Genomic DNA, 18209 nt, shown 5'->3' with positions numbered 1-18209 from the left:
ATAGATGATCTATATTTATGATTTTATTCTGCCTTTTAAATGATCTCTTTGAAGATGATTTTAGTCTTTTAGTAGAATAATACTTTATGTGAAACTGTAACTTTACTTGACAGGATTTGGCAGGAGACTAAGAAACACTAGTTATTACATTATTAAATGTAATTTTATTGTGTTCTACAGTTGGAATAAAAGTAGGACTGTTTACTATGAGAACTTTCCAAATCAGAAGGTAAAGCAAGATACTAATTATTTTTTCATGAAGCATAAAAGTTGAAACCATTACAGGAATGATAGTAAAATATGTACTAATTTCCTATTGTGGTACCTGGGCTTTTGTGTTAACTTTTTAGGATTTTAAGTCTTTTTTTGGTACCATTTCTCTTGATGGTTGTTTTGACAGGTTTAATTGGTGGCTGTTTAAAATAGACTTTTGCATTGTATGTAATTAGCATCTAATGCTTATTTCCCTTAACTTCTAAAGAAAGAGATGTTTCTAAGGCTTCTAAGACTAAAAGCTGATTATCTTTTTGATAAGTTAGTAATATTTTGAGTAAGCATGGATTTTTCACATTGAGTGCTGTTCTTTAGAACTTTGTTTGGAATTAGACCCTTAGAACTCGGGGGCCTTTTGTAGACAAGTATGTATATCATCCTCATCCAGTTATTCACAGAAAAATCAAGGGATATGTTGAGAATCTAGTGGCCGAATGTTTGTACCTTGATTTTCATGAGCTATTATTATTGGAGTGAGGTTTGAAAGATAGTGCTCTTGAATGTTTTTCTGCAAGATACCTTGTCCTTTTTGGAAAATTTTATGCAGATTACTTTTACACAGTCTTTATTCAACTTTCAAAAGCTGACAGATAGCAATAGTGATAGTTGAGTATAAATGGTATCTTTTATATTAAGAATTTCTTGGAAAAGAGACTAAATTGTATAGAATATTATCTCAGTGAGTGCTTGGAAATAATTTGTGTATAATTCTCTTTATTTTGGCAGAATTTGGATTTAACAAAAAGGAAAATGATTCATGAAGGTCCATTGGTTTGGAAGGTGAATAGAGATAAAACTATTGGTAGGTCTGATAGTTTCTGTCAATTTTGGGAAGAGTAGACAAAGAGAAAGAATAGGAAAGTTTCCTTGTGCCAAAAAGAGGAAGAGGGAACCATTCACAGTCTTCATGTACAGTAGTTAGTAGTGCTACTTTGTGGTGTTTGTACATTTATAAATGATCTGCTTTTGTTATTTTGTTACATGTGAAATGTGTTAAATATTCATTTAGGGATCAGAAAACTCTGCCATGATTCAGTTCTGTTTCCATGATTCTTTCATTCTGAGTCTTTATAAACTTTCTTTAAGTCAGAACTTCTCAAACTGTCTGTGGTAAGGAACTGTTGTTTTTCATTTCCTGTCTGTCATAGACTGCCACTCTGTTGAAATACAACAAAAATAAATTATTAAAAATTGAAGTTTAAAAAGATAATAACAAATCCCAATGTTTAAATTTAGATTTAACTTCTCTGTTGATTTGTTATAAAGGTTATTAAACATATCTCAATTAAAGTTTACTAAGCACATTGCAATTTTTGTACTTATCTTTCCTGTATTTTTATTTCTAGATCTGTACACGTTGCTCCTGGAAGACATTCTTGTATTATTACAGAAGCAGGATGATAGACTGGTATTAAGGTGTCATAGTAAGATTCTGGCATCTACAGCTGACAGCAAGCACACTTTCAGCCCGGTCATTAAGTTGAGTACAGTGTTGGTTCGACAAGTAGCAACAGGCAAGTATGTCTACTGAAGGATACTAATCTCCAGACTTACAGCAAAGATGCATAAAATACTCAGTGCTGTTTAAATAACACAAGTGGCATAGAATTTTGTTACTTTTATAGTCTTAGGCAGATTAAACTAAATTTATTTACTGCTTAGAAGGTAAATTAAGGGTTTATACCCCCAAATCATTTAGAATGTCTAAATTCTCTGATATTCTGCATTCAGAAATTTTTATGTAATTACTTTGGTCTTTATTCTATGTTAACATTGTTGATAGATACTTAGTACCAACAAAGGAAATGCAGTGGATTGGTGCCCATAGTTCGGTGGTTAGGGTGCCAGCCAGTTTGAACCCAGCCCAGGCCTGCTAAAAACAATGATAACAACAATAACAAAAAAAAATAGCTGGGTGTTGTGGCAGGTACCTGTAGTCCCAGCTACTTGGGAGGCTGAAGCAAGAGAATTGCTTAAGCCCAAGATTTAGAGGTTACTATGAACAGTGACACCATGGCACTCTACCGAGAGCAACATAGTGAGACTCTGTCTCAAAACAAAACAACAACAACAAAAAACCAAGAAAGTGTACTGAGGTAATCCCAATGGAAAGTGTTCCTTTTAGGGTAGTATTTTTTTTATTTGGTGAAAAAAAGTGAAAACTGAAAAAAAAGAAAGTGAAAACTGAAGAAGGAGTGTTTTTAAAAAATCAATTTAAGTTGGCAGGTTATATTTTAACTGTACTAACAATGATCTCTTTTAAAACTTTTTACTTCAGTGGTGATGAAATAAGTTTGTGACCTCTTTTCTCCAACATTTACTGAACATTATTAGCTAACAACTTAGCAACAGGGCACTTTAAAATAAATGCAAAGAGCAGTAGCATTCAGTTTAGTTAGTAATTTAGATTTTATACATCTTTTGTTTCTAATAAATTACTGTGAAATCAGTGCTAATTTTTATAGTTTTTGTTTTATGGAAGTATAGACAGCATCACATACCTTGAGTTGCACAAATTTTAAGTGTATACCTTGGTGAATTTTTACTAAGTAAACATACATAATGTTTTATCTAGATTAAGATGGCAGAATATTCCCAAGACACTAGAAACATCCCATTTGGCCTCTTTAGATTGTAGTGGTAATTTTTGTCTTGTTTTTTCCAGATAACAAAGCTTTATTCGTCATTTCCATGTCAGACAATGGAGCCCAAATTTATGAACTGGTGGCACAGACAGTTTCTGAAAAGACTGTGTATGTATTAGCTGCCTTGCCCTAACTAATATTTTATTGTCTCAAGTATAGTATTCTGTAAATTTAATTTTACTTTTTATAATAGGACCCTGAAAACCAAAAATTATATAGAAACCAAACACTTCCTTTATGTTATCTTAGAGATATTCTTCTTAAGAACTTGTTCCGTTTTAGATTAATGCCTTTAATTTTGCTTTTATTCTATTGAAAGTATATTTTCTAAAGAACAACATCCTCAGAAATGCCAGATGAAGTTTTTTAATGGGTAATACATTCATAATGTTGTTACGTTTTTCTATGAGGTATAGTTTTGGAATCTCCCCCTAATAGTGTTTGCCAAAATAAACATACTCTTTGGCACAGTGGAGTGTTTTTTTCTTTTTGTTTGTTTGTTTCATTGATTTGATTTTTGGTTGGTTTGTTTGTGTGCTTTGTTTTCATTTTTGCTTTCTGACTATATTTAAAGGGCATTTCTTTTTTCCTTTCCTTTTTTCATTCTGAATTGCTTTCAAATTTCTTGAAGCTGGCAGGACCTAATCTGTCGAATGGCTGCATCAGTGAAGGAGCAGTCCACAAAGCCCATTCCATTACCACAGTCACCACCTGGAGAGTGAGTATTCCCTTGCAGTCGAGTAGGACTTACTTTGTGTTTTGGGTGAGAAAAAATGGGATAATTTTTTGATTTTGTTGCAGTGATGTTTGGTACCTCATGAAACTGACAGTTTTCTTTCTTCCACAGAGCAGACAATGATGAAGAAGAACCTTCAAAATTGAAAGTAGAACATCATGGCATTTCAGTCCCTGGTCTGCAGAGTCCAGGTAAACTTACCTGATAAGTTTAACTGGAAGAATATGCTCTGTTATCAGTTAAAATGCAAAGAAAAATTAATACTGGTTTAGACTTTAATAATAATTTATGCAGGTCCTGCTAAACCTGCTACTCAGTATTACAGACTTTACCTGTAAGCCTTCTGTGTGTCAGTGTAACTCTCTTCTAAGTGCTATATGTTTTGCTTAACTGATGATCTCTGTAGTTTATGTGGGTCCCCCCCAATTATGTTAAAAGTTAACAGTTTTGTTAAGATAGACTCTACTTTTTCCATTGAACAGACAGAGATTTGGGATTAGAATCTCACTTAATATCAAAACCTCCGTCTCATTCACTGAATACCTCTGGGAAATCAGAGGTAGGCGATCTCTTTGTGGCTGAGAGACAGTTTGCAAAGGAGCAGCATGCAGATGGAACACTGAAGGAAGTTGGAATAAATTATCAGATTGCAATCCCAGATCCACACTTGTCTGTTTCAGAAGAACGGTGGGCGTTGGATGCATTAAGGAATTGTAAGTTTTATTCCTAACTTAGTATAGATACTTGTGAAATACTAGAGTTGTATAATATATAAGCTATGACTTTTCCCTTTAAGAAATTTACAGTCTGTTTTGAGTATAGTTGGGGGTTTAGATTTAATAAAAATGAGAAAATAAATCAGTAGTCTAGTTGGGGTAATGGTAGAAACCCCTGCCCCCACCCTCACCAACCTTTTTACATTAACATGCAGATAGTCACAATGCAGGTATGTCAACATTGATTTGAGTTGCGGTGACCAGAGAAGGGAGGCAGGCATCGAAGAACAAGAGGGTTGGGATGATTACCTTGAGGAAAGGTAAGATTCAGATAGCTTTGTAGAAGCATGGAAGCCATTCAGATAATAATAATGGTAGGACCAAAAACACAGAGGCAGAAAACTCTGAGGGTGTTCAAAGAGCACTGAGTGGATCAGTTGGCCTGTTTAGGTGTAAGTTAGAGGAGTGTGAGAGATGAGGTTGGAAAGGCAGAGCATGTGCTGAGTGGAGCCTTGCTGTCTCCAATTGTGCATACCAGATCGGGTCCTTTGGACTTTGAGGATGGCATATCTTAGTGTTTTGAGGGCTTTTCCAAACTACGCATATTTCTCTAGCCTTCTTACGGAGAATGTAGTGTTCTCCACAGTGGCCTATGCTCTCCACGTGTGCGTGTGTGTGTGCGCACCAACGTGCTTGACACACTGACAGCTGCCTCCCACCCCAACCCCGGCCTGGTTGAAAAATCACTCTTACACATGGGATGAGAGCACATTTCCCAGATGTACTGAAGTGGGGAAAAGGCTGAAAACAATTGTTTTATTTGTAGGGAACCATTTTAAACCAGGCTAATTAAGATTTATCTCACTGAGAACTGTGAAAGGATTTGTACAGAGAGATCTGGAGTAGTGCACTTACTAAATAAACTATTCTAGTCATCTTGGCTTGAGGCTAAAAGGATTTGACCAGACGGGTATCACAAGGAATAAAAATAAAGTGAAGAATCAACAAATGCTTAAGACAATTGACCTGTTTGAATATGAGGACAAAGGAAAGGGAATGCAGTAGAACCTCTGTAAGTTGATTACCCAAAGGGTTGTAACAAGCTGGTCAACATCCAAGGTGGTGAACAGAAGGAGTTTCCTTTCATTGAGTATATGTGGCATATGTCCAGTCTGAAAACTAGATCAATATAAGGAGGTGGTCAACTATGGAGTCTGTGCTATATTTAGAGATAATTTTAATATTCTTGTCACAGATGGGAGTCAGAAAAGGGCCACCACCTTCTCCCCCCATCTCTGTCATATTTTATTTTGTCCTTTTTTTTTTTATTTGGCAGGGATTATGGGTTCAGTTTTAAGACATGTGAAGATTAAGGTAGTGAATGATAAGCCATTAAAAAGGCAATGACTAGCAGGAAGTTGATGTTTTAGGGCTGGAAGTTTAGGAAGTGGTTAAGGAGAAAAGCCATGATAATTCCTACTCAGGGAATGAATGTGGAGCAGGAGCACAGAGCGTCAGAGACTCAGACTTATGTGGACACTGATCGCCTAAGGAAACAGGACAGACAGTAAGCCAGCAATGAAAGAAGGGACAGGTTATTTAAAACCTAATTTAGTCTAGATTCTCTTGAAGTAACATCTCAAAGACTTCTGAATCTGTCATTGTGTGAGTGACCTCATAGCATATAGTTTGTACATTCAAAATTAAATTGGTTCTTATTTTCAACAACCCAAAGAAGCTATACCATTACTATAGTAATTTTTAAAAAACTGGTGAATATTTCCTTATTCCTGGAAATTATACATATTACTAAATCGCTGAAGTTTTATTCCAAGGCAGTTTTATTTTCTTATTCACCATTTAGGGAGATTCTTTATGTTATTGTAAATAATAAAATAAATGTTCTGTACATTCAATGAAATTAGAAAAAATAATACCTATGTATATATAATACCTACTAGAAAAAGCAGGTGGTTTTTTTTTTGGTCAAACTTAACACAGGCTTTCTCAACATTCTTAAAAAGTACCTTTGGGGTATTGTTTCTGTTATGTAGAAGAAAAAATAAAGGCAAGATATTAATTTTATAGGTATTCAAAAAAGGAATATCTTCCTAATCAGAATATTTAGATCTTTTCTAGTGTAGTTTAATATTACTTCTTCCCTAGAGCTGTGGTCTTCAATCTCTGGGCCGTTAGGACTGGCGGGGCTGCAGAACTCCACCTGCCCCGACTCCCACCCCAGTAGAAAAATTATCTTCCATGAAACTTAGGAACTGGGTGGTGCAGCAAGAGTTGAGTGGCAGGCCATCCAGTGAAGCAGCTTCATCTGTATTTACAGCTGCCCACTACTCCCTGTGGCTCATATCACCGTCCAAGCTCTACCAACCCCCTCATACCAATGGAAAAATTGTCTTCTGTGAAAATAGTCCCCAGTACCAAAAAGGTTGGAGACCACTGCTCTAGAAAATAGTGCTTTATTTCATTTTTCAAAAACCCAAATGATTGTGTGAAATAAATCTTTTGGCTATATGTTATTCCAAGGCCCTTACATTTAGAGATTATTGGTAATTTAGCTAACTAATTTAAATCTGGCAATCTAAGGTTAGTGAATGTGCTTTATTTCTTTCCCCTTTTTTCCTTCTTTTGAAATCTTTTAGTGGGTTTGTTGAAGCAGTTGCTGATTCAACAGCTAGGTTTGACTGAGAAGAGCACTCAGGAAGATTGGCAACATTTCCCAAGTTATAGGACAGCCTCTCAGGGGGTACAGGCAGACAGTGGACTCCAGACCTCTGAAAATGCTAAGGTCTATCATCCTGGTGAAGAACAGATGCCTTTTAGAACTGGAACTGGTGACATTGCAACTTGTGATAGTCCACGGACTTCAACTGAATCTTCTGCTCCACGGGATTCAGTGGTACTGGCATCCCAAGATAGCCAGGCAAGTAACATTTTAGTAATGGACCACATGATTATGACCCCAGAGATGCCTACCACAGAACCAGAAGGGGGTCTTGATGAGAGTGGAGAGCACTTTTTTGATGCCCGTGAAGCACATAGTGATGATAATCCATCAGAAGGTGATGGAGGAGTTAAAAAGGAAGAGAAGGATGTTAATTTACGCATCTCAGGCAAGTTTTTTTTACATTTAAATTTTGATTTTAATCCTTGTTAACTGTTCTGTATGCTGAAATGGATGTTGTTTTGGTATCTAAGAGAATGTGTGTGTGTGTGATATTTTATTTATTCCTTTATTCAGTAAATAATTCTATGCCACATTTCATGTAGGTGATGAGAGAGATAGCAGTGAATAAAACAGAAAAATCCCCTATCCTTAATGGAGCCTAATTACTGGTAGGGGAAAGAGGAGTGGTAAATAAGTAAACAAACAAATAGAAGTCAGAAAAAAGTACTAGGAAGCAAAGTGAGTCAGACTAATGGGGCGGAAGGTAGTGAGGACAGGCATGGTGACCAGGGAAGAGGACTCTGATGAGGTAGCATTTGAGCAGAGAGCTGAGTGAAGTAAGGGAGAAAGCCATGTTGATACGTAGGAGCAGAGCATTCCAGCAGACAGCAGAGGGAAGCAGGGGCTGTGCCATCAGAGCAAGCTTTTGGAGTTACGCAACCCAGGCAGGAGATGAGGCAAGAGAGGTTTTTGGCAGGGGAAGTGGTAGCAAGATCAAATAGGGACTTTGTAGTTTCCAGCTTTAAACTTTGTTTTTTTTTTCTGAGATAGAGTCTTATTGCCCTCGGTAGAGTGCTGTGGCATCATAGCTCACAGCAACCTCAGACTCTTGGGCTTTAGCAATTCTCTTGCCTCAGCTTCCCAAGCAGCTGGGACTACAGGCACCTGCTACACTGCCTGGCTATTTTTAGAGACCTCTGGTTCAGGCTGGTCTTGAACCTGTGAGCTCAGGTGATCCACCTGCCTCGACCTCCCAGAGTGCTAGGATTGCAGGTGTGAGCCGCTGTGCTCAGTCCCAGCTTTCAACTTTTAAAATGTTACTACTAAGTTATTCATAAATACTAGGCAAGTTTGCTGAGTTTAGCTTTAATCTGAAGTGAGAAAATTCTTACATACTTAAAACAAAACTTGAGAAATAAGACTTTCTCCTCTCCTTAGCTTTTCAAGTTGTCAGCATACTATACCATCTCTATTTTCTTATTGTCTGATGACACTACTAATCTTATCAAACTGTTCTGTCTCTATCAATAGGAAACTATTTGATCCTTGATGGCTATGACACAGTGCAGGAGAGTTCCACAGATGAAGAGGTTGCTTCCTCACTGACCCTGCAACCCATGACAGGCCTCTCCTCTACGGACTCCATCCACCAGCAGCCACATTCTCCCCCAAATGCTCATTCTGATGGGGCAGTCTCACCATTCACCCCAGAATTCCTAGTCCAGCAGCGCTGGGGAGCTATGGAGGATTCCTGTTTTGAGATCCAGAGTCCCTCCTCTTGTGTAGATTCACAAAGCCAGATCATGGAGTACATTCATAAGATAGAGGCTGACCTTGAACACTTAAAGGTACCTCATACTTCAGCATCCTTGGAACTTGATTATAAGAAACACATTTTGCAGAGGGGAAGTATGGAATGATTGAAATGCTGATGTCAGCAAAGTTATTTAGATTTTAGATTTGTCTGTGTTCTTTAACCATTATCTATAAATAAGCTTGGGTAAAAAATTGAGATTGGCTTTGTTTATCTTGTGACAGATCACTAGAGTACAGAAAGTTGTAACTCTAGAAACTCTGCGTTTGTGTGGATTTCTAAGTTTAAGAACCTAAAAATGCTTGAGGTAGTTGGCTGGACTTCATCAGATGCTATGAACAATAAGGTGTGAGGTAGATGGGGTTTATAATTATGAATGTAGGTGTGGAATTGCTGTAACTTGCTGTATAACCTATTAATTATCTGTGACTCATTTGGTGACATTGGTAGTTTCCCAGCTGCTATGAGAAATAGAAATTGGCTTCAGTGGCTCCTGTAATCTAAAAACCTGGTCATGAATGGGATGTCTGTATATTCGTAATTGAAGATGTCACTATTTCAAAACTGATTTGTGTGGCAATATCTGAGAGAAGGACCCTCTCTTAAGGTTTCCCATCAATAGACATAGCTGTTAGATCTCAAAACAGTTTTTTTTCAATGGCATCATTTAGCTTTTCAAGATAAAGAGTAGTCTCCCTTAGTTTTCTCTTTTAACTTCATGTGCTAGATTTTCCCCTCTTCTTATGACAATATTTAGTATCATTCTGTGGCTGATGAGATGTCTAAAAGGTGATTGTGTGCCAGTCAATTCTTATAAACAGTCACATGTCACTTAACAATGGGGAAACCATTAGCATTTTTGTCATTGTGTAAACATCATAGACGGTACTTACACAAGTCTAGATGGAATATATATTTTTATTCATATATACACTTTTTAAATATGGAAAACCATATGTCTCAGCACCATTACTCTACAATGCCAGTATCAAGTGCTATGTATCAGTTTTCTATATATGCAGCATTATAATCTTACGGGACCACTGTCATATATGTAATCTTGATGTGCAACATGCCTGGATTTCGTGCCACATAATGTGCAGCTGTTTTCATGGTGATGTCTAGGGATGGAAGAATTTCCTTTACAGGCTACCTCCTTTTCATTCTTTTTACATGGGAAAGTTCTACATTATTCAAAGGAGAAATGAGTAAAAGAAATAAAGTTTACTTTTTTCTTCTCATTAACAAAAATTTTAATGATGTTTATGTTGAAATTTGGGAGCAATATTAAAAAGCCTTGGCTAGGTGTGATGGCTCATGCCTGTAATCCCAGCACTTTTGAGAGGTCAGGAGTTCAATACCAGTCTGGACAACAAAGCAAGACCTTATCTCTACAAAAAAATTTTAAAAATTAGCTGGGTGTGGTGGCATACTCTTTTAGTCCCAGCTACTCAGGAGGCTAAGGTGGGAGGATTGCTTGAGCCCAGGAGTTTGAGGTTGCACTAAGCTATGATCACTTCAGTGTCATCTAGCCTGGGCAAGAGAGTGAGACTTTGTCTCTGAAAAATGAATAAATAAGTAAATATGCCTTCTCTTCTGTTTTTAAAAGTTGTCTTTTTCATGACATTCAAATAAAAAACCTATGGGTTTTATTTTACAGAAGGTGGAGGAAAGTTATACCATTCTTTGCCAAAGGCTGGCTGGATCAGCCCTCACAGATAAGCACTCAGGTACGTGAAAATTGTGGATTGCACTGGAGAACATTCTGTTAAGTGAAATAAACCAAGCACAGGAAGGCAAATCTTGGGTGTTCTCACTTATATATGTGGGAGATAAATATTAAAAACAATTGATCTTTTCGAGATAGAGTAGAATGATGGTTACCAGAGGCTGGGAAGGGTAGTAGAGAAGGTAGGGATAAGGTAGATTGGTTAGTGGGCACAAAAATATCGATGGGCTGGGCTCAGTGGCTCACGCTTGTAATCCTAGCACTCTGGGAGGCCAAGGAGGGCTGATTGCTGAGCTCACAGTTTCAAGACCAAGACCCTGTCTCGAAAAAAAAAAAAAAATAGGCGGGTGTTGTGGTGGGTGAGTTTTAGCCCTTTGTAGTCCCAGCTACTTGGGAGGCTGAGGGAATAACATGTAAGCCCAAGAGTTTGAGGTGGTTGTGAACTGTGACACCATAGCACTCTACCAAGGGCAACAAAGTGAGACTCTGTCTCCAAAAAAAAAAAAAATGTATATAGAGATAGATAGAATGAGCAATATTTGATAGCACAACACAGTGACTATCATCAGCGAAAAGAGTGGAATGGAAATGTTCCTAACACAGAGACATGGTAAAGGCCTGAGGTGGTGGATACTCCACTTACCCTGATTTGATTAATTCACATTGTATGCCTCTATCAAAACATTACACATATTCAATAAAGGTAACACCACTATTGTGTACCCATAATAATTAAAAATTAAAAAATTAAATAAAAATTGTAATTATAGACTCTAGAATCATCCTGCCTTGAACAGTACACTGAATGAAATGATTTACTGTTCTTTAAGGTGAAAACGTGAGATTCCATTTCTTTAATGACTTTAAAAGCTGTTTTGTTGCTAAATGTCATATATCAAGTGGAGGCTCTCGTTTGCTGACTCTTCCTTCTCTAAGATTAACTGCAGTTTTCAGTTGCCTTGCCATCCTCTCTCTTCTCTCTTTCTTCATTTTTTTGAAAGCAGAAGGCAGAGCAGTGGGAAGCCTGGTAAATCTGCGATTCAGCATGAGATTTACTTGTGCGACTGTGACTCCCTAGCATGGAGGATTGGGCCTTCTTAGGTCTTGTTATACTTGCCTCCCCTGACAGTGAGGCCAGTGTCTCCCCTGGACTGCAGGTGGCTCTGTGTTCAGTGCAGCAATTTGTTGTACTCATCTGTGCTTACTTTTGAGTGGGGCTGTTCTGATTCAGAAACAAAAATTTAACCATGCCCACAGATTTTCATGGGTATTCTTTGCTATGGTCCTTTTTTCTTAACGTGATTTCTACATATCTTTCTTCTCAGATAAAAGTTAGAGCCGTGTGTCCTGGAGGTGACTGCAGGTTGTTGGATTTTGAGCATCGGCCTTGTCTCATCACATCCTGGCTCCAGTGTGGATGCAGAGAGTGTGTGACGGAGGATCTGCCTGTGAACCACCTGGGGTTAGCCATGTCCCAAGGTGCCCAGAGCGGGACTAATTCTTCACAGCGTGGCAGCTGCACTAGTCTGTCAGTGAGGGAATATCCATTCTCTCACTCTACTCTCCTCACTATTGAAAATTCATTTTGATTCAGAACAAAAACCAAATGTATAGAGCTTTGGGTGTAGGATATGAAATTGTACTTAGACATAAGGAAAAGAGAAAATCAGATGTATTTATTTGACTTCATTCCGTATTTGAAAGCACATTTTAATTTTTATTTTGCCTTGTTTTGTTCTAATTGAGTAGTGAGAGTTTTAGCCCTTTGTATTTAGTACACCCAAGGATCAGTTGCTCCTGAAGCAAAGAGGTCAGGATGGGGTATTAGGAGGTGGGGTAGAGAGGTGACTGAGTGGAGGAAGTGGGAAGGGGGAGGGAGGAGCATCCTGTCTTCATGAGACTCTACTCCATGCCCTCTACTGTCTGGTAGGCTGCTTTTCTGAGGGTCACCTCAAGGCTCTGGTATCTGCCCTGTGGCTCTTTGGAGCGCAGGACTTGAGCTGTGTGCTGCCCGGTGGTGGGCGAGAGTAGTTGGGCTTCCTCCCACCTTGAGGCCAGCGCCGCCTCTCTCTAGCGGGATGGGATCAACCCCCCACTAACAGGAACCTCAGTGCACTAAATAGCAGGCACTCGAAAATGGGTGTGTTTTCTTCTGTCGTTGTCTTTTCTATTGAGGGTTGGGATTTGGGAGGGAGAGGAAAGCAAATTTTATTTTCTTGACTATAAATTTGTTATTCTTGGTATTGTTTCATTTTTATAATTATACATTAGACATCGGCACTTGTGAAAAACTGCCCCTGCAGACTGAGCAGGAAGTAAAAACAAACAAATAGAAATGCTTCCGGTGGTGGTAGGGTGGGGGTTGCTAAGGAAGGGTGGGATGGGAGTAGAGTTCAGGAAGGTTATCTGACTGAATCACTGCTGAGTCGGACCATGGCTGTCACTGGCCACGGGTACTGCTGATTATAAGGCCAGTAAAATTTTTAGTACCTGGAGGTTTGACTCTAATTTTTGCACTGATGGTGCCAAAGGGCTTTGAGTCAAAAAGGGAGCCAAGGGTGGAGTGCAGAAAGATGTGGTGGCGGAGGCAGAACTGCTCACACCATCTCCAGAAGCACTTCCTCTGACTTTGCTCCTGTAGCTCTTTCCACACTGGGCCGTGAATGACCTTAAAAATTGCAGACCAGAACATACACTGGATACTGGAGGCAAGGTGTTGGTAACTGCCTGCTCTAGAACAATTAGTAGTATGGGCAGCACCCTGCAGAGGATATTTCAGAATTGTAACTTGAGAACTCCAGTTATATTGGCTTTCTGTGGTTTTCTTTGTGCATTAGGTATATATGTTTTGGAGTATTTTTGCCAACTAAAATGAAATCTGTAAATTCTGTCAATAAACAAGGAGTTCATCCATTGCTCACATGTAGTGCCCTCTGAACTCTGTGGGTTGCCAGGATGTTTGATTCTTTCCTGCAGTCCAATTTAAAAAAAGATTTTTCTCACCCCAAATGGTAAGGATTCCCACCAACTTTTACAAACACCACTACAACTTAACAAGCTTATTTATGTGTGTAAAGATTCCTGTTTCTGTCCTTTCAAAACTGATCTCTTTTTTTTAGGTAGATCAACTTGGATCTTTGGACCTCATCTATAAATTAGAATTATATTTTTAGTCATAAACCAAGTATTTAACTCAGAATGAGATTAAAAATTTTAGTAGCAGAAACTGATATATAAATGAAGCTTGAAACTTGGAACTTCCATATGTCTTAGGAGGAACAAATAAAAACCAAATGGTTATATTGTGCTGCTAGAAATAATGTAGTCACGCCTATCCAAAAGGGTTACACCTATAGCCACTTGACTCGAACGCCACCAGGTGGCAGTTAATCAGGAGAAAAGTAAACATAATAAAACTTTCACCTTAACTTTAGACACTACAGGGTAATTACATAATTCTCTAGCACTCAATTATGAAGCTTCTAGGTTAGCAAAGCTTCAGTTTCTTTTCTAGCTCAGAGAGTATCTTGTCCTGAGTAATTGTTTGCTTTTCTTTTCCTACCACTTAATGTCTCTTTAGAACTCTTATAAGGTTAATTGGAAAAATACTTTGAACTTAGCTCTAGTACTTCCAAATAAATTCATATCTAGATTTTCAAACAAAGCCCCAGAGTGAAGTCTAATTCTGAAAAGATTTCAAAATTTTGAGTGTTCTTTTCTCTTACCAGCCTAACTTCTTCCCTTCTTCCTCCCATTGTGGCTTCCCTTAACTTTTATTTCATTTTAGCCATTATAATCACATCCATTTGACTTTAACATTATATGTCTCTTTCAGAATGATTAAATTAGTTGCTGTTGTTATTATTATTATTATTTTGGTCCACAAGTGAGACTGATTGCTATCAAAGTACTTTTCTTTAAGTTCTGTGACTAGAAGTTGAAATCTACTTCCATGGGTATAAGGGTAGTGTACAAAGCAACCTTCCTAGAGCAAGAAATCTGTGTTTTTGCTGTTGAAGTGACTTGCTATGACACTGAGCTCTCGTCTGGGCTTAATGCCTCCTTTGGTATTAAATGGGAAATTACATTTGGAGTGTCTCCTTCCTTTTCAGAGAACAGAGTTAATCAAGGCAAATCAGCAAGCCCCCAAAGTGCTGTAATTTAAAGTCATTACTGCCTTCAAAGCCATATACTTTGCATACTTTAAAATCAGCTAACTTGGACTGCTTGTTGAGGTATGTTGGTGTTGAGAACCTAAATTTTAACTGTTTATTATATTGCATGGGAGATATTTTTCATAAGCTTTTTAGCTTTCATTTCCCCAAAACAATTTCTAATGACTGTTAGAAAGGATGAGTTCCCCCTTTAAGAGTTTCTTTATTTGCTTTTGGGGGAGGAAAGGGAGGAGCTACTATGATGGCAGAGGAGAAAAGTCCACCTTTTTCTTATTTTTAGAAGCTAAAGAAAATAATTATACTTCCTGTAAATTGTCTTTTATATGGATCTTTTTTTCCCCTCTTTGATGCTAAATTTGGTGTATTTCAATGAGGCTTCAGTATTTTGAACTGGAAGCGCTCTTCTCTGCAATTGGTGTATGATGTTATTTTGAACTACTAGAGCTTTTGGTCAGTATTTCCTTTCCTGTATGTCACAGAGGGCAACATTGAGAACTGTGTGTATAGGACTTCAAAATACAAAATTAGTGGGACCTCACAGTCAACTTCCTGCTGGCTAGTTTTTTGCCCCTGATAATTACAAATTTTTGTGTTCTGAATCATGTTTTCTCTGATGTTTTTATCCCTTTCTAGCATCATCTCTTAAGGTGTTCTTTCCTAAAGAAAAGAGTTCTTTTTGCCTGGTTCCTCATGCCTTCCCCACTGCTACTGAGGGGTTTAGATAATAAGTTGGTAGGAAAAAAAGTCCCTCCTAGAAGGAAGCCCTCCCTGCCATTCCCAGGTGCCAACTGCTAAGCATATGTGCTGCAAAACTGGTAACTGTCATGTGCACACTGTGGGTTACTTTTAATAAGCTTCTTCTTACTAGAACATTTTATTTTCCTTGTTCACCATACAATCATGTACTCTTTAACAGAAATTGCTTTTAAAGAAAAATCTGGAACTATCTTTAAAAAACTTTATTAATAATCATGTATTTTTACTGATCACATTTTGAAATGCCTAAAAGACTTTATTGTTCTAATTATCCAGATGTACCTTTGTAAAATAGCTCTTTTATGAATTAGCTGATAAGGCTGTATGTTTCTGGAACAAAATATTGGTCATCTAAAACCTTTGTTTTCTGGGGTCTGGGAAAATAGAAAATAAGAGTTCAAATATTAAATAAGCTTAAAGGAACCAAGTATGTGACTTTTTCTTTGTTTTCTTATTGATTTGTCTTACCCAAGCTATATTAGAAAAGTTGACGAGTTGGCAATCAAATTTACTGGCAGTGACCCCCAAACATCTTCCTGCTTATTGAAGCATCTTTACTAGTGAGACTAGCTAGTTGATCTCTGTGATATATAAACCTCCATGACAGTGCTGGCAGCTGGGACTGCCCTAGCATCTGGGCAGATGCATTGTTTGTTTGTTTTTTTTCATAGCTGTGTTGAGATACTCACGTATCACGTAATTCATCCATTTAAACTGCATGATTCAATGGTTTGGGGTATATTACATTTTTTAAATTTTGGTAAAATGTATATAAAACATGTTGCCACTTTAACTACTTTTAAGTGTAAAATTCAATAGGATTAATGAGCAAACTTTTATGGCTTACTTGAGGATAACTTTGGTTTTAATGTTATCCTAAATGAAAAATATGTTGTCTTTAATATTATTCCTAAGCCCCAAACTGGGCTTTTATGGATGCCATGTCAACTCAAAAGGCTGACTACGGTTTTCTATAGTTTGATTTTTAAATATAGGTATAATTGAACTTGTTCTTGAGGTGGCATTTAAGTTTTCCAGCTTCTGGCAAAGCTAATAAACATAACAAAGTGCTGAGTATTTTACAAGATCTTTAGTTAAACCTTTGCTTTTGTAAACTAAGAGCATTCATATATGCTTTGCAGAAATTAACTTGTTTGTCTTCTTAGCTCTGTTTACAGACTCACATGTCTGGTGGAACAAATGAGTACCCACACCATCCCCGCTTGCTTGCTCTTTGATAGCCATCTTCTAATAGGAATAGAGAAGACAAAACTCTGCATTTGCTTGTGAGCCATGACTTCAGCCTTTTACCTTCTCTTTCAAGCCAAATGATAGTTCCAATAAGGTTTACCAAAGGTTTAATACCGACTTTAAAGATAAAAGGCTCTATCCTGATTAAAAAGTTGCTTTTTAATTAGATTTGATGTCTTATTTTGTAACTTCTGTCATGAACATTACAGGTAAATAGCTGGATCTAGGCATTTCCCAATTTTTTCCCCCTGTAATGTAAAGGATAATTCTTGCTACTAATTAAAAACAGGGAAAATTAAAATCTTCCTTGATTTTAGCAGTTAGGAAATAGGTTTTTTTGCCACCTCTCGAGACATCCTCGTTCGCTGCACATCAGTGGAGGCCTTGGTTTGAAATTGTTTGAGGTAGGTAGAACTTTCTTCTCTCTTTTTTCGCCCTCACTTGATTAGGATGCTTTTGGACCTGCGCATAATTTCAGATTTCCTTTACAAGCATTTTATTTTAGGGGATCTTTTTTCTTTGTACAGGTGACCGCAGGGTTGAGGCTGCCTGAAAGCATACTGATCAAAAACACTAGTAAGTTTACGTTTTGGCAATCACTTTGAAATCTCTGGAGCAGCATCTGTACAGAGAAGTTTTTTTTCTACTGTCATTTTAAATATTAAAGGCACGTAGCATGATACAGTACAGCAGTTTTTAATCTTTTTGCTCTCAGTACCACTTTACACTCTTAAACATAAGTGAAGACTTTCTGGAGAAGTTTATGTTCACATGGATTTTATCAATATTTACCATATTAGAAATTCAAATTAGAAAACTTAAATGAGAAAATTAATGAAAACATTTAAAAGTAGTAAACCTGTTGTATGTTAACATAAGTCATGGATTTCTGAAAAAATATTTTTCACAGTAAAAAATACTGAAAATAGTTTTGGAAAGTTCTTTAATGTCTGCTCTAATAGAAGACAGCTAGGTTCTCGTACATGCTTCTGCATGCAAGCTGTTGTGAAATGTTGACATATATAAAGAAAGTCCAGCCTTACATGGACTTAACATATTTTAAACATATTTTAGAAGGGGAGAAATATTTTAATAGCCTTTTCAGATAATTACGGATATTCTTCCTTGATACTATAATGAGACTTGATGAGTGGTAGTTTCTTCAAAGATAGCTGGAATGTGGAATCTGAAATCGTATCAATAAAGTTTTTGTACTCTTATTATACTAAAAATCTAGTGGTCTGTTTTATATTTTAATTCATTTAAGTGTGTGCTGGGTGTGGTGCTGCACACACCTATAGTCCCAGCTATTCGGGAGTCTGAGGTGGGAGGATTGCTTGAGCCCAGAAGCTGTGTGTCCTCTGGGATAAATTCTAACCTGGTTGGGCAGTCACTGACAGCTGCCATCCACATGGGGCCTAATGTTTGCGTC

General features: G+C 37.5%; 1 protein-coding gene across 5 annotated transcripts in view; it reads left to right on the top strand.

The window, feature by feature from the left end:
- Positions 1–15953, top strand: part of ARHGEF12 (Rho guanine nucleotide exchange factor 12) — an 87074-nt gene extending 71121 nt beyond the window's left edge. For all 5 annotated transcript variants that reach the window (XM_023517286.1, XM_023517285.1, XM_023517284.1 and 2 more), the window contains 10 exons: positions 1000–1075; positions 1620–1787; positions 2939–3026; positions 3550–3636; positions 3766–3845; positions 4137–4367; positions 7028–7498; positions 8584–8900; positions 10527–10596; positions 11921–15953. In XM_023517286.1, coding sequence (XP_023373054.1) covers positions 1000–1075; positions 1620–1787; positions 2939–3026; positions 3550–3636; positions 3766–3845; positions 4137–4367; positions 7028–7498; positions 8584–8900; positions 10527–10596; positions 11921–11931 — 1599 coding nt within the window. In that variant the 3' untranslated portion in view covers positions 11932–15953. The remainder of the gene's footprint in view (positions 1–999; positions 1076–1619; positions 1788–2938; positions 3027–3549; positions 3637–3765; positions 3846–4136; positions 4368–7027; positions 7499–8583; positions 8901–10526; positions 10597–11920) is intronic.
- Positions 15954–18209: the final 2256 nt, after the last annotated feature.

The sequence above is a fragment of the Otolemur garnettii genome, unplaced genomic scaffold (genome assembly GCF_000181295.1).
Source record: "Otolemur garnettii isolate 467f Iridium unplaced genomic scaffold, OtoGar3 scaffold00108, whole genome shotgun sequence".
Lineage (NCBI taxonomy): Eukaryota > Metazoa > Chordata > Mammalia > Primates > Galagidae > Otolemur > Otolemur garnettii.
The sequence above is the reverse complement of the archived record's forward strand: the minus strand, read 5'-3'. Positions and strand labels throughout refer to the sequence as shown.